The sequence below is a fragment of the Mus pahari genome, chromosome 7 (assembly GCF_900095145.1).
Source record: "Mus pahari chromosome 7, PAHARI_EIJ_v1.1, whole genome shotgun sequence".
NCBI lineage: Eukaryota > Metazoa > Chordata > Mammalia > Rodentia > Muridae > Mus > Mus pahari.
In genome coordinates, this window is record NC_034596.1 from 80,782,215 (window position 1) to 80,797,754 (window position 15,540).

Below are 15,540 nucleotides of genomic sequence, written 5' to 3' on the forward strand. Positions count from 1 at the left end.
TGCAGCTGTTACCCATTCCTGTTCACTGTGTAGGCAGTGGTTTTTTGGGTTTTTGTTTTTTTAATTTAAAAAGACCCAAAGAGGAGAAAGCAAAACGAACATTGCTGTCAGAATTAGTCTGTTGTGACTACATGGTCCCATTGTGAGAGGGCGTGGCTGAAAAGACTCTGTGTGTGTGTGTGTGTGTGAGAGAGAGAGAGAGAGAGAGAGAGAGAGAGAGAGAGAGAGAGAGAGAGAGATGTAGACCATAGCCTTTCCATAGAGCATGAACATTTGGGCCTCAGGGGCGAAAGACCTAGATTTGAACCCTGAACTGTCACAGAGCATGCCAACAGCTTTGTCTATAAAAGGGTAGGGGATCTAAAAGAGAGCTGTGCTAGAGAACCCCAAAGATGGAGAAGTAAATATTGTTTGTTTGCTGTTTGAGACAAGATCACACTGTGTAGCCCTGGCTGTTCTGGAACTTACTCTGTACACCAGTCTGGTCTTGAACTCACAGAGATCCTCCTGCCTCTGCCTCCCGAGTGTTGGGATTAAAAGTGTGTGCCATCAACGACTGGCAAGAAGTAACTACTCTTGATTTAATTCATGAATATACGTTGAAGGCCCTTTCCTTCCACAGGGTGCTCAGCTGGGTGAGAGCAGTAGAGAGAGGGTAAGATATTTATGTAGACAGAGTAACTATCAATAGATTGATAACCTCAGGGGAAAGTGACCAGAGACAGAAGCATAAGTGGGAGAGGTAAGCACAGGTCATCAAAAACCCCTGCAAGGAGACAGACAGGAAGATGATAAGAAGAAAGGCACTTTCCATTGAGGTGGCAGTGAAATGTAGAACAAGGAGTCCCAGCAGAAGGGACAGCACTCAGAGAGCCCGGGGACAGGGAAGAGCACTGTGCTCCGATGATGAGACAGGTGGCCCCAGTTGCTGAAGTCAAAGGTCAAGAGAAGACAGGCTATGGAAGAGCTGGTCTGAGGCTGGTCTCCTTCTCCCACTGGGCCCTGTAACAGACAAAGGTCTGTGCTGTAAGTGATGGAGGCTGCGGAGGGCTGAAAGCAGAGATGACTGACATTTTAGCTAGGGGAGGCCTCCCGGGAGCCTTTGAGGCGGTGAAGGGCTCAGCAGGGAGGGTCTGATTGGGAGAGGCTGTGGTGATGGTGATCTGATCCGTTGGTGCTTATGAGCAGGATCCCTGCAGACTGTTAAATGGGCTGTTGTGTGGGTGGGGTGGGATTAAGGTGATTGCAGGTTTGCATTTGGTTGAACAGTCAGGCAGATGGCAGTACTTACAAAAAGAGCACAACCAGAAGAGAAATATGTTTGTAGAGAGACTGGCCCAGGGCTCACCATGGCCCTCTGAGCAAACTCCTGTACCCACAAGTCCCCCAGGAATCAGATTACAGACAGATTCCAGTCCAGCAGGTCTGAGGTGGAGTTCAGGAAGGAAGCCGACCATAGGCAGATGACTGTCCTCAGACCTGCTCTCTGAGTCTTAGGGTGCTGGAGCCTCCACCCTTACCACCAGCCTCACAGTGCCTGGTGGCAACTGTCCAGAAAGAGCTAACAGTGAGGGTGACCTCAGTGCCTGCACTGTGTCCTGCCTGACAGCCCTGGGTGGGGCCGCTATTGCAAGTGGGCTTTTGGGGGGTGAGGGGTTATAGAACTATGTTTGGGATATTTTTACTCATCCAGCAGATCTGTGTCTACCTTACCTGCTTATGACCCATCACAGCATCCCTTGGTTTGAACTTGGCCAGTGGGAAGCACCAATGGGGAGGAAGAATTTATTTTAGTTAACTTTTAAGGGATTTTTAAGTAAGATTTATTTTGGGGTGTGTGTGTGCAAAATTTCAATCATGTGCCCAGTGTGTTTTGATCAAGCTAACCCTATTCCCTCCACTCCAGTTCTTCTCCCATTCCCCACTGTGATTTCTTCCCAACCTCAGTGTTCACTGTTTACCAACTGAGTGCATTCAGGGCTGCCGAGATGTGTAGGGTGCAGGGCTATCTACTGCAGCAACGGTGGCCTCTTACGGGCCACATCCTTGAGGAACACCGACCCTGCTTTTCTGAGCAGCCATCAGTGGCTCATAGCTCCTGAGCTAGGCTGGGATGTGATGCCCACCTCCTGTCTCCGAGCTGGCGTTTTGTCTGTCTTGAGCTGGCCTGTACTGTCATGACCGTTGTGAGTTTCTATGCACAGATGCTCAGATGCGTCCTGAGAACGGCTTTGCTGCCGCCATGCACCACCTCTGGCTCTTCCACACGCTCCACCCTCTTGCACAGTGATCCCGGAGCCTGGGTGGGAAGATGGGCAGTAGACATCCCATCTGTGACTGAGCTGTCCACACTCATCCTCTGCCTGCTGACCAACCGTGGGCTTCGTTAGTCGTCATCTGCTGCACGTAGGATCTTCTCGGATGAGGGCTGAGAGACTCATTAACATTAGTATAATGATAAGCTGTTAGGAGTCCGCTTAGCAGAGTAGTAGGTTGGAAGAGGGAATTTTATAAACCAGTTCTTGCGATCGATCTCTCCCCAGTGGCACTGTTGGCTTGCTTCTGCACATGCTTGTGTGAGGGGCCTCTGCATCCGTGTTCTGCCACTCTGAGAGGCTGGTTCTAGAGACATTACTGCTGGGCACCTCTTCCTAAGATGACTGGGAGCCACCTTCTGCTATTCCGGTATCACTAGGAGCCCCTGACTTCATGAGGGAGGGGAACCTAACGTCACAGGCATCCTCCAGTAGCAAATGACAGAGACCTCCATCAAACTCACTCTCCGTGCCAAAGGAGAGAGCCTCAAGTCCACCCTGAACGCCAAAGACAGGCAGCATAGTCAGGAGTCAGGCCTCCTGGTGGGATCAAGGGGATCAAGATACTTTTCCTGTCTGCGTGCTTCTGCTTGCCTCTATCTGTCCGTCCATCTGTCTGTCCATCCGCCATCTGTCTGTCTGTCTCCCAATTGTCTCCATAAGCTCCACAGCTCTTCATTCACCTTTGTCTCTGTGTTCTACATGTATCTGTTCCTGCCTGGGACTGCCTCTCAGGGGCACTGCCAGGGCGAGCAGGTGAGGGGCCGACATATGACAGTGAAGGACATACTCCCTTCCCGGTACCCATCGTGTGCTTTCTGAGACCCTAGGGTGAGGGTCTCCTCCAGTGTGTGCCCTGAGCACCTTGCTCACCCTCCTTGGTCCATAGTTCTTCTCTATGCCCGTGACTTCCTCCTGCAGCTGAGCAGTTCCCTCCTACTTCTTTTTTTATTCCTGTACATTTCAACTGCCTGAACTTTCTGCCTCAGGCAACGGTGGAAGTTGGTGACTCTGCACATCTCTTGTGTCTGTCCGGCACTCAGGATCTTCAAATAACAATACAGCACAGCTCAGAGCAGCCGTTCCTACCTTGTCTGTCAGCTGTGCGAGATCTGGGACCTGCCTATTCCTCAGCAGGGACTTGAGAACAAAGATGGAATGGGGTAAGGAGGGACACTAAAGGTGGCAGGTCTCTGAACCATCTGTCCCTTTAATGCAGGGTGCAGTTGAGGAGCAATTACCACTGGACACAGGTGTCTTTCCCTTGGGGGCTTCTGGAAATTGGGGGTGATGGCTGGGAAGGATAGGCTCCTAACCCCGAATTCCATCACACTATTCCCTAAATTCCTTCTGCCTCCTCCTCCCCCTCCTCCTCCTCAGACACCCCAGTTCTTCCAGCTGTGTCTGTAAGGAGCCCCGCCAGTCCCCATTTGGGGTTCTGGTTTTCGATGGCTGCTCTGTGTGTGGTGAGAACATTCTGTCAGATGCTCTGTCAAACTCAGGAAGATTCAGGGGAGGAAAGCAGGCAGAGGCTGGGGGTGGGGGTGGGGGGCAGGAGAGTAGAGTCTCTGTCCAGTCAGGGACACAGACACTTCAGGTGCTGATACAGTGTGACAAGCACTCCCAGTGGCTGTGGAGTGCAGAAGGCAGAGGCCCCATGAGCCCCTGGCCCGTTTCTGGAAGAGCTTTGCCAGCAATATCTCCTCCGGACTCTTCCTCCAAAGCAACAGTTGTGGGTGGGACGAATTGAGGAGATGCAGCCCTGTTCTGACGGGGAAGATATGGTAAGTCTTGGGCCACATCTCGTCTTGGCGAGCTGTCATTTAATGAGAAAGGTTGTTCAGGGTGTGCATGGGTGGAGGAGTGGCTGGGGGCAGGCACTGCTGTGGGAGCTGCAGAATCGGGGCTCTAGAACTTCATAGGGTCTGAACGGACCTGGCACGGTTATTAGTACTCTGCACTCCAAATCTAGACACTACCCTTAGTCCCTCTGCTTCTGGGGAGACAGGTTCCAGACTTCCAGCTCCCTCTAGACAGGCAAGAGGCATCCTGGTGGAACGGGTTTCCTAAGTGCAGGGCAGAGGGCTCACGGGAGCCAGTGCAGCCGCCGACATTTCTGTATCGGTGGAATCCATCCGGCCTTGCAGTTCTCTACAGTCTGGTATTCCATGACTTAGCTACCCTTCCTCCAGTCTACCAGGGAGGGGGTGGAATTCTGTAGTAGCTCAGGGAGTTCTGTCAGGGACATCAGAGGGGCCTTCCTAGAGGAGGTGACATTGACTCTTGAAGGATGAGAAGCAGTTTACCAAGTAGGAAAGGAACTCTTCTTGGCTAGGGTGGAAGAGGATGTGGCCTCCAGATTAAACCATACTGACAGAAGGGTTTGATGGGCTCAGAGGGCGGATGGAACAGTTCAGTGATCTGGGTGTCAAACTGGCCTGGGTGACTTGTTAAACTGCAGCCACAGCCCCTGAATGTGTCACTCCCATCGCTCTGGGCCCGGGCCTTGTGCAGGCGTTACCGGGTAGAACCAGGATTGGGGGACAGGCGCTGTGTCTCCCTGCTGGCAGGGGCAGGCTGCACCCATCACCACAGCAGTTTGTGGGCAGAGCATCTTGGCAGAGGGGAGGTTGCACTGCCAGCCACTTCCTCCGGTTCCTTCCCTTTGCCTGATGTCACGGTTACCTTGGCCTGCTCTGGGGTGAGGCCGAGGTCGGGCGGAATCAATGTCAGCCAGGTTTCTGTATCCCAGATGCGGGTCAGCCAGAGGAGCTGCCACTCCTGGTTCGGTTTCAAAGGAGGCTGGGGCATGGGAGGTGTCAGGTGTGGAGGCATCAGGAGGCAGGCGCCTCTCCAGCAGCCTCCCCAGAGGGCCAGTGTGGCTTAAGGAGGAGTCTTAAGGTGGTGCGGAGGGAGGAAGGAGGCTGCGCTGCCAAAATCAGAGGCCAGGGCGCTGGTGTGGGTCCTGGGCTCCTGACCATGCCAGAAGTGCAGGGAGAGAGGACGCTGACTTTCCTGGCTGGTGTCCCTTTGGACTGAAACTTTGTCACAGGCTGTGGATTGCCAGAGTCACCCCTTAACCTTACCCCACTCAAGAAGTGACAGAATTGGCAAGCCCAGAGCAACATCCCAGCTCGTGGCCTCTGACTTGGAGCTGTCCCCAGCCCAGCTGGCCCTCTGAGAACTCCAGATTTCCCTGGTTGGCAAGGACAACCCAAGGCACCCCAACAGAAAACCCTGAAAGAATGTGGCTCAGTTGGCAAAGAGCTTGCCTAGCATCAGGCCCTAGGTTCAATTAATAAATTGAGTGTGATAGTCTACAGCTATAATCTTAGCACTCAGGAAGTGGGGGAGGATGCTTATAAACTCAAGGTCATCTTTCACTACATAATGAGTTGGAGAACAGTCTTGGCTACTTGCGACCCTGCCTCAAATAAAAAAAATTTAGAAAGGTTGGAACTTATAAAACCTGAGGTCACAATCCAGCTCAGCCTGGCTTCGCAATGAATGTCTTTGCTGAACGAATGGCTATAGAGAACGTGAACTTTTAGGCCTCAGATTTACTGCCTGCAAAATGGGACGGTAGTAGATAGCACTTTCCCATGAGACTGGGTCTTGAGGATGGAGTGGTGTGTGTTGAAAGGATTTGTCAAAGCAAGCAAGAGGCAGCAGCTCTTGTTATTACGGACAGTGAAAACTTAGCAAGTACCCGGCAGGGTGGGTGGGTGGTGACTTTTTGCTCCTGCTGTGTTGTGGGCCTTGCTTTATGAGTCCTGAGGTCCTTTGAGGGGACAGGCTATCTATCTTGCAGTCTCAGGAGATCCTGAGATGTGTCCATCCAGGTGAAGAGGCAAAGTCACCTCACAGCCTGGGGAAATAGATCGAGAGAAGGACCCATACTGGTAGGAAGGTGTGGTGGGGGTTTGAAACCCTAACAGAAGAGGTGGGGTGACAAGAGTGTGGCAGAAGTGGATGCAGAATGAGAAGCTGGGTCTCTGCCCAAGGTGTTTTTAAAGGAAGTGCCTGGGAGCTGCTGGCCTGGAAAAAAATCACACCCAGAGGGCTTGAGCAGGGCAGAGCAGGTTGCCCCACCCACTTGCAGGGAGCCGCCTGCCTCAGTGAGTGGACTGGCCTGGCTCCCAGCCCCAGAAATTCTGGCTGAGCCAGGTGGCCCTACCCTTAGGGGACACGGGCTCCTCCCTAGGATGCCCACCTGCTCCGAGGAGCATCCTGTGACCAGGAGACCTCTCCGTCTCAGCAGCCACGGGTGTTTGCTGAGATGTGGGTGAGAAAGGGAGATCTGTCCCCCTGTCTGCCCGTGTGTCAGGGGGGAAGCCGTGCTCAGTTTCACCCATGGTGTCTAATCGGTGGCTCTGTGCCCTCACAGCTAGACGAGGAAGAGGAGCGAAGGAAAAGGCGCCGGGAGAAGAACAAAGTCGCTGCAGCCAGATGCCGGAACAAGAAGAAGGAACGCACAGAGTTCCTGCAGAGGGTGAGTGGGGCAGCTGCGGTGCGTGGCACCTTGTCCTTTGCAGGGACTGAAGTACTCTGCAACCAGGGACGTCATAGGACACTGTACAACCCAGAGAAGGTAGAAGGACCTATGTTTTCTCTCCACTGAGCTTAGATCCCGGGCACTAATTAACCCAGTGGCCCGGACCTGAAACCATCCATTTTAGTCCCTTGTAGCTACCACAGTGTTCTGGAGTACATGCTAATGAAGTAGAGTCTTGGAGCGATGTCATATCTGTGGGCAGTGGATTTAGCTCCTGGACTGGTTACCAGGAAAAACACTGTATACCCCACTGGCCTGCCCTTAGCCCCAGTGGGCATGACCTTTGACTCTTGGCTCCTGGCCCCAGGAACCTGAGGTCTGCCCAGTATGTGAAGGTCAGCTCCCAGGAACTGTCTGTTGCCTCCTGACATCATTGGCCATTGTACACGGTGATATGTGTAGCAGGGTGCTTGCTCTTTCTTAGCCCCGGGTCCCAACCCTTAGCCCCTGTCTTTGTCTCAAAGGTGGCAGCAGGGAAGGAGAGTCAGTGGAAAGCTGACTAGTCCCCCAGCAGTCGGCAACACCCCCACCCCAGCCATTGGTTTGCTACTGAACAGTGATAGCGGTTCTATGTACTAACCTGACGGGGGGGGGGGCATTACTGTTCTACAAGCCACAATGATGAGCAGCGGTCATGAACATTGCAAAGCCAGGCACTGTACTAAGTGCTGGGTGTGATCTCATTTCATTGCCAGAGCAGCTGGTGAAGATAGGGATCTTTGTGGCTCCCTTTCTGCAAGGGAGGAAGGCACAGTGATGATGTGACCCTAGCCACTAAAGGATAGGACTGATGTCAGTGCCTGCTGCTAACCTCAAGTCTCCATGTTGCTATCCCTGCTCTGACCCTCAGTTCCTTAGCTGATTCATTCATTCATTCATTCATTTATTAATTGAACAAGTGCAGGGAATGTTTAGCCGTACACTAGGCACACTGTTAAGAGGGGCACAGCAAGAGTGGCCACCGTTCTTCTATGGAAGATGAAGAGGTAAGACTGGATGGCATGATGTTCTCCGACCCCGTGGGCTGTGTCCTCTTCTCGTGTCTGCCATAGCAGAGAGCTGTTCTGGGCTACAGGTGTGAATGGTGTGGGCCATCTGGAGACCCTTGGCTATGGGTGCCGTGGGCCAGGCACTGCTTATCAACAGGACTGAGTTGCCTGAGGCTGGGAGGTCTTGCAGGGGGTAGGCCACACTAGACTACATTGTTCAGCAGTTTCTAAGATAAAGGCCTTAAAGATGAGGGTTGTGTCCCATGCTTAATGCCCAGGGCTTCTTAGGAGAAACTTCTCGTATGACTCCAGCTTCCTGGAGCTTGTCAGCCAGTCGGCAGAGGCCACACCAGAGGCTCCCAACTACACACCAGTCCTACACCCGCTGCACCCCTAGCTGTCAGTATCAGATGGAGTTGTCAAATGCCTACTGTGTGCCGGGCATTTCACATGATTACAACATTTCAATAAGGTAACACGAATTCTTCCCATTTGAGAAAGCGATCTGTAGTTCAGAGAGACCAAGTTGCTTGCCCAAGCAACCCTGCTAGCAAATTCAGTGCAGGAACTTGCCCATCTCTTTGTTTAGGTGACAATCAAGGGCCCCCTGCACTATGGGTCAGTGGGTCCTGTTCTCTCAGTGGACACACTATGGGTCAGTAGCTCCTGTTCTCAGTGGACACACTATGGGTCAGTGGCTCCTGTTCTCTTAGTGGACAACAGATAGCAAGTGAGAGCCAGTAGCCAGCAAGGAGTGTTGTTTCAGAAGCCAGAGTGCTGTGGGGACACAATTGCTGCTGAGAAGAGACTCTTCCATTTGTGAGATAAGTAGAGGAAGAAGTAAAAGATGAAGGATGTGAAGGACATCGGGGCAGACAGACCCTGAGCCTCGTTTGTAGAGTGATCCTACATGCTGGGTGTCAGAAATGGACCAGCGTAAACAAACTAGTGTGTCCACATTGCCCTGGTATAGTTTCTAAGGCCGCCTTCCACGTTCATGAGTGTCCCCATTCTATGATAACATCTACGGTCATGGAAGCCATAAAGGGTTCAGGAGAAGGAAGAGGGCACCAGCCAGAGGAGTCTCTTGACTGTGAGGCGAGCCTCAGGTGTGGGCAGCTGAAGTAGCTCTGTGTTATCCCAGTAGGAAATGTGGCTGCCAAGGTGGAGAAAAGGATGTGACCTTGGGTCTGGGAAGCATCACCATGAGGGCTCCAGCCCAGTCCTCTTTCCTGCACACCCCTCCCTGTCTAAGGCCTTGGAAGCAGAAGTGGGGTATGAAGGCAGACCACTGTGCTGTCAGTGCCAGAGGACTTGACCCACGCTCGCACCCTGACCTCTGGACACTCACATGCAACTCTAAAACTACCTCCCAGAGAGTTCGCCTCTCTAGACCAGTCAAAGGCCAACTTGGGAGGGTCTTTGGGTAGACCAGTTCACACCCCACAGATCTTGGGCCTACCCCAAAGCCTCCATCTGCAGTCAGGGACATCAGACTGGATGTCTCTTCTGCCATGCCTGTGCTTAGTACAAAGTTCTCTGGGCCCTGGGAGCAGTGAGGCCATTTAACATTCCTAAGACACTCTGTGCTCTCTCCCTAGGCAGTCCCCATGGTGGTCCCATTGGCCCTGGGAGTGTGAGAGGGCCCCCCTCTGCTGGCAGGCTCCTGATGGGGGTGAGTGGGTGGGCTTCCTCGGCTGCCCAGAACTGTATTCAGGTTGCCCAGACTCCCAGAAATGGGGAAAGCCACTCCCAGTAGTGTAGCTAGCAAACAGCTAGAATTTAACCCAGACAAGCTGCTTCCCAACCCTTAGAAAAAACTGCTGATGGAACCAGTGCCCCCAGGGCACTTGAAAATATAAAGTCAGAGCAGGCGGGTGGTGCCACAGGCCTTTAATCCCAGCACTTGGGAAACAGAGGCAGGGTGATCACTGTGAGTTCGAGGCCAGCCTGGTTTTCAGAACAAGTTCCAGGACAGCCAGGGCTACACAGGGAAAACAAAACCCTGTCTTGGGGTGAGGGAGGGGAATATATATATATATATATATATATATATATATATATATATATATATATATATTATATGATGTGATATATTTTAGGGGATCTTAGTGCTTGCAGCTTCCCAGACTAACCATTTTGTGTGCGTTCATGTGTAAACTGAGGCCTCTGGGATCTGTAACTTGGGCAAAGCCACATAGCTAGGATGAGAAGTGCCTAACTCTGCAATGTCTTTCTACTCTGCTGATGACCGTGTAGGAGACAAAATTTTTTTAAAAGATTTTATGTATTTATTTTTATGTATGTGAGTACACTGTCAATGTCTTCAGACATACCGGCAGAGGGCATCGTATCCCATTACAGATGGTTGTGAGCCACCATGTGGTTGCTAGGAATTGAATTCAGGACCTCTGGAAGAGCAGTCGGTGCTCTTAACCGCTGAGCCATCTCTCCAGCCCCCAGAGACAAAAACCTTCACTTACACCATTTCTATTCTAAGCCAACAAATGGCTTCAGTTTTTCTAGTGCAATAAAGATCCACCAGAATCCAGCACTGAAGCAAAAGCCAAGGCAGATCCATCTCCCTGGAAGCGAAGTTCAGGAAGATCCAGGCTCAGGTCGCCCCTTCATTCACTAGGCAAACACTGCTGCTAGAAATCTAGAAACCGTTACACAGAGGAACCCTGTCTTAAAAAACCAAAAAGAAATCTAGAAACCTCTGCATAACTGTATCCCTGGCAGTTGTGAGTCTGAGGCGGGAGGATCACAGTGGGAGGTTAATCTTGGCTACCTAGTGAAAAGGATTATCACAAGTGTGAGGCCAGCCCAGGCTCCCTACTGAAAACTGTCTGAAAAACAAACAAAAACGATTTTAAAGCAGCTTTTAAGATCCTACACGCCATTGGTTTTTCGGTTTTTGGTTTTTTGTTTTTGTTTTTCCTTTTTTCTTTTTTTGCGTGTTTGTTTTGGATTTTTTTGGTTTATGGAGATAGTTTCTTTGTGGAACCTTGGCTGTCCTGGATCTCTGTCTTGTCCTGGAACTTGGCTGGTCTCTCTGTAGACCAGGCTGGCCTCAGACTCAGAGATCCACCTGCCTCTGCCTCCTGAGGGCTGGGATTAAAGGTGTGCACTGCCAACAAGCCACTGTTATAAATATGTTTTCACAATATTCTTCTGAGCGCAGATTCTGTAGTTGCGCAATAAATAACTGTGAGCACCAGCCAGTAATTCCTTGAGCACAGGAGGGAGTCACAAAATAAGAAGAGGTTAGTGATCCTATGACAGCCCAGCCCGGCCAAATTGCTCCAAGCATCACCTGTGTGTGTTTTGGAGTACATCTGTGTGGTGTTGAATTTTGTGTCTTATTCTTCACCAAGTGTTTTTGTTATTATTTTGTTATTCCAGTGTCTCACATAGACCAAGGTGGCTTCAAGCTTACTATGTAGCCAAGGCTGTTCTTGAACACCTAACTTCCTGCCTCGGATTTCTGAGGGCTGGAATTACAGGCTCATGCTAGCCGTGTCCGGCTTGAACTTCAGGCACTGTACCCAAGCCCAAACTCCTTCCAGACTCCATTTAGCACTGTCTAGCCCAGCTCCCCTCTCAAGTAGTAGCCATGTTGCCAGCGGCCTTGGCCCCACCTCCTTCATTCTCCAAGCCCATGTGGTCCCCAAGACTCACTGAGTTGTCTTTGAAGCTTCTTTTCCCCCACTCTTTCTGCTCAGAGGTAAAAGGCGAGATCCCCTGAGCCCCTCTAGCCCTTCAGTTTTACACAGCGAGTTCCCTGTGGGAACTCTTCCAATCCTGGGGAATCGTCCCCTCTGCGCTGACAACTTGCTCTAGACTTGGAGTCCAAGCATGGCTGCCATGTGGCTCTGTCCTGCTTTCCCTGCCTTGTACCCTACTGTGTCCTAGAGAGCAGTGAACACGGTGGTCCCTGCCGTGTCCTCACACGTGGCATCATACCCCGTCTCTCCTCCTGCCGTGCCCTCACACGTGGCATCATACCCCGTCTCTCCCCCTGCCGTGTCCTCACACGTGGCATCGTGCCCCGTCTCTCCCCCTGCCGTGTCCCCACACGTGGCATCGTGCCCCGTCTCTCCTTTTCCCTGAGAGTTTCTTACCCAGAGTTCAGCGTCTCCTACACTCAGAACAGAGGCCGTCCTTGGCTGGGCCTTGCTGTGCGTGGAGTGAACTCCTCAGGAGCCCTGGGGAGTGGGGTGGGGGGAGGGGGATCCTCCTAGGCTTTGGATTCCCCAAAGCATTCATCTCCTTTGCAGGCTGAGGCACATCCTCAGAGGTGGGTAGATGGCCCTGGGGCTTCTCAATACAAAGGCTGAGGACAATCTGAAGATTGTGTTAGCAGCCCGGGCTTGGGTGTGTGTGTGTGTGTGTGTGTGTGTGTGTGTGTGTGTGTGAGGAGGATGGAGGAAACACTAGCCATTTCTCAGAATCCTGAGAACTGCAGACCAGGCGGGCATTCCAGTCTTGTCTCGGCCTGTCCCATTAAAAGCCACCATAGATGCTTTTTTTTTTTTTTTTTTAAATAATTTCCCCTCTTGGCATTTCTGTTCTCCTTTTTGAAGCCCTTGCTCTGGGTGTCTGTCTGGTCCCAAAGTCTGCCTCCCTCAGATGTCCTGAGCCCCCTGAGAGCCCAAATGACCACCTCAGAGAAGGTTCCCAAGGAAAACTCTGGCAGGCTTGCAGATAGCTTCCCTCCACCCCGCCCCAAGGTGTGGGGACCCCACCAAAGTTCTCTCTCTCTCAGAGGGAGGCTGTCCCCAACTGCACTCCATTGGGCAGAAGGACCTGTCACACAGGCAGCTGCAAGTTAGCCTGCTCTGGACTAATGCTGGTCCCTTAGCATCTGAACCATTGGCATCTGGGGCTGAAAGGACCCTGTGAGGGTTGTGTGTTGCAATCACAGCATCTTTATTCTCTGTCCCTCATCTGCCAGTCACTCTTCCTTAGCCATGACAGCCAAACCCTTCTCTAGAACCTGGGACAAAGTTATTCCCAGTGAACAGCTCACTGACCTGAGGTTCCTCAGCTTGCTCGAGTGCGTGTACACACACACACACACACACACACACACACACACGAGCTTTCAGTTACGGCTGTAAGAAAAGCAGGAAGAGCCTATCACTGTGTTCTTCCAGCCTGCTGTGTGAGCCCCAGGCCTTGAACAGACATGCTTGTCACCTGTCCTCACTGTGAACACACAACCTCACACCCCATCACATCCTCAGCATCCCTTCTTCTGCCCGGGGTATCGGGAGTTTCATCTGACATCAGTTTGAAACCTCATTTCCGGTCCTACAGGTTGATGGCCTATCTGGGGTCAAAGCTCCTGGACGGTGGGGCATCCCGAGGAAAGAGGAAACATTCTAAACAGTACAAGCTAATGACCAGGAGGCACATGGTATAGGAGGAATGGCTCACACTGAGTTTATCAATAATCCCACCATACCTTTGCCGCATTGCAAAGGGGTCTTGTGTCGCCCCCTGTGGGCCACCTTGGACCTCTGTCTGATCGTCATAGAGCAGGGTCGCTTTGGGTGTGTTCTTTAGTCAACAGCAAGAAAGCTGGAATGATATAGAGAAGGGAATAAGAAGGGATCTGAACTGTGCTAGCCCCCACATATCATCTGGTCCTATCCTGCTGTGACAGAGGCTATTACTGTGCAGCACAGTACTGCCCGCAAAGAGCCACCCCAGATGCTCAGCCTTCAGTGAAACCCGGCAGGCAGAAAACCATGCCAGCAGCACAGGCGCCAGCCAGGATGGCTGGGCAACTCTAAGGAGCAGGCTGGCAGTGACAGCTACTGATGGTGTGTCTCTGTCTGTACAGGAGTCAGAGCGGCTGGAGCTCATGAACGCAGAGCTGAAGACGCAGATCGAGGAGCTGAAGCTGGAGCGGCAACAGCTTATCCTGATGCTCAACCGCCACCGCCCCACCTGTATCGTGCGCACAGACAGCGTCAGGACGCCCGAGTCCGAAGGCAACCCACTGCTGGAGCAGCTGGACAAGAAGTGACTAAAGACCTGGAGGAGGCACCAGAGGAAGAGGAGAAAGGGGAGGGGCAGCAAAGAGGAAGAGGAGGAGCAAGGTGACGGAGGGCCCCTCCCAGGCACGTGACAAACTCTATGATGGGGCTTAGCATAACTAGCCTCCAGCTGGCTCTTTTTTGCCCTGCCGCGCAAGAGCAAGAGCGGACTGAAGAAACCAGAGGGACCAGGCGCTGAGACCAAGGTTGACCTGCAGATAGGGGCTGTCCCACTCCAGGGCCCAACTTGAAGGGCACCTGAGCCAGAGAGGTGCCAATCCAGGTAGCCGCCTCAGGCACTCCTTTGGCCTCTCCGCCAAGACCCCCACCCACCCACCCATCCACCCAGGGGACTACTGAGCAGCCAAGAAAAGCCATGCATTGCAAACACAGTGTGGCCCGCGGATGGAAGTCAGCAGAGGCCGCAATCCACCTTCCCCAGCCCTGCCCAAGCCCGGTGGAAAGGGGTGCACTGTGGGGTTGTGATGGCCCAGCTGGAGTTGGCTGCGGCACAGAGGCGCGGGCGCCCTTCCAAAGCACATACTCAAATCAATGAATGTTTACAGACTGGCTGTCCTGGCGGGGCTTCCAACTGCACACGGTTTTTATACTTTCTTTTCTTTTCTTTTTTTTTTTTTTTAAATATTTTTTACAAAAAGATTTTATATGAGCAATATATATATATATATATATGGATTTCTATAATCACTCGATGTGACACAGTACAAATATGCTATGGTCTGTTACGGACATCCACCCACCAGTTAAGGCCATTGTAATTCCTGAGTACTGTAGGGGGTGGCCAGGCGGGTGAGGTGCATTGCCATCCTTGTAACTCCTTCCTAATACCCTGTCCTGTATCATTCAGTAAACATTGCTCTTAATTACCCAGCTGCCTCGAGTGGTGTCTGCCCAGGAAGAGGGCATAGTTTCCATACCTGCCCTTCCAGGTAAGCCTACATGTGGCCATTTCACAGACGAGGAGCCCGAGGCCTAGAGATGTTAAAGAACTCTGCATATACCATTTTGAGAGTACTTGCTTCATTTATTTAGGCCAAGTTTTTTGTTTTTGTGTTTTAATAGTTTGTGTCTAGGTGGGGGTGGGGTGGGTGGAGTGTGTGTGTCTTCATGTAGATATGCGCAGAGGAATTTGCATCCCTAGGAGCTGGACTTATAGGCTATTGTGAGCCACTTGATGTGCTTTCCTGGGAATTGAACTTGGGTCCTCTCTTCTCCAGTGTCCTTTTGAGTGTACCAGGCACTGCAGTGAACTGGGGAGTAAGCCAGCCTTGGTCTTGCACCGTGGATCCTGCAGTAGGTTTATTTTGTGCTTGCTTGCCTCAAACCTGTCTCCCTTCCTCTGTCTGCATGGCAGCCTTGTCAAGGGGAAGCAATTGTCTGTCCCCAGTTCATGGAAGGGGATTTAGAGACTCAGGGAGAAGAAATGAAGTCACTACTTGTTGAAGTCTTAACTGACAAATTTGAGCTCCCGTTTGCTACCTACAATAGCACAGAGCGGACCTTCTCTTGTACAAATAGCTCAACTAAAGCTCAGAGAGAGAGCGTGTGACTTACCCAAGGTCACTCGGTTAGCAAGAAACAGAGCTGACATTTGAACTCCACCTCTAGAGAAT

General features: G+C 51.8%; 1 protein-coding gene across 3 annotated transcripts in view; it reads left to right on the forward strand.

Annotated features, from left to right (window-relative positions):
- The window catches only part of Jdp2 (Jun dimerization protein 2), a 40,607-nt gene extending 25,810 nt beyond the window's left edge, over nt 1-14,797 (forward strand). For all 3 annotated transcript variants that reach the window (XM_021202192.2, XM_021202193.2, XM_021202194.2), the window contains exons 3-4: nt 6,703-6,807; nt 13,711-14,797. In XM_021202192.2, coding sequence (XP_021057851.1) covers nt 6,703-6,807; nt 13,711-13,896 — 291 coding nt within the window. In that variant the 3' untranslated portion in view covers nt 13,897-14,797. The remainder of the gene's footprint in view (nt 1-6,702; nt 6,808-13,710) is intronic.
- Nucleotides 14,798-15,540: the final 743 nt, after the last annotated feature.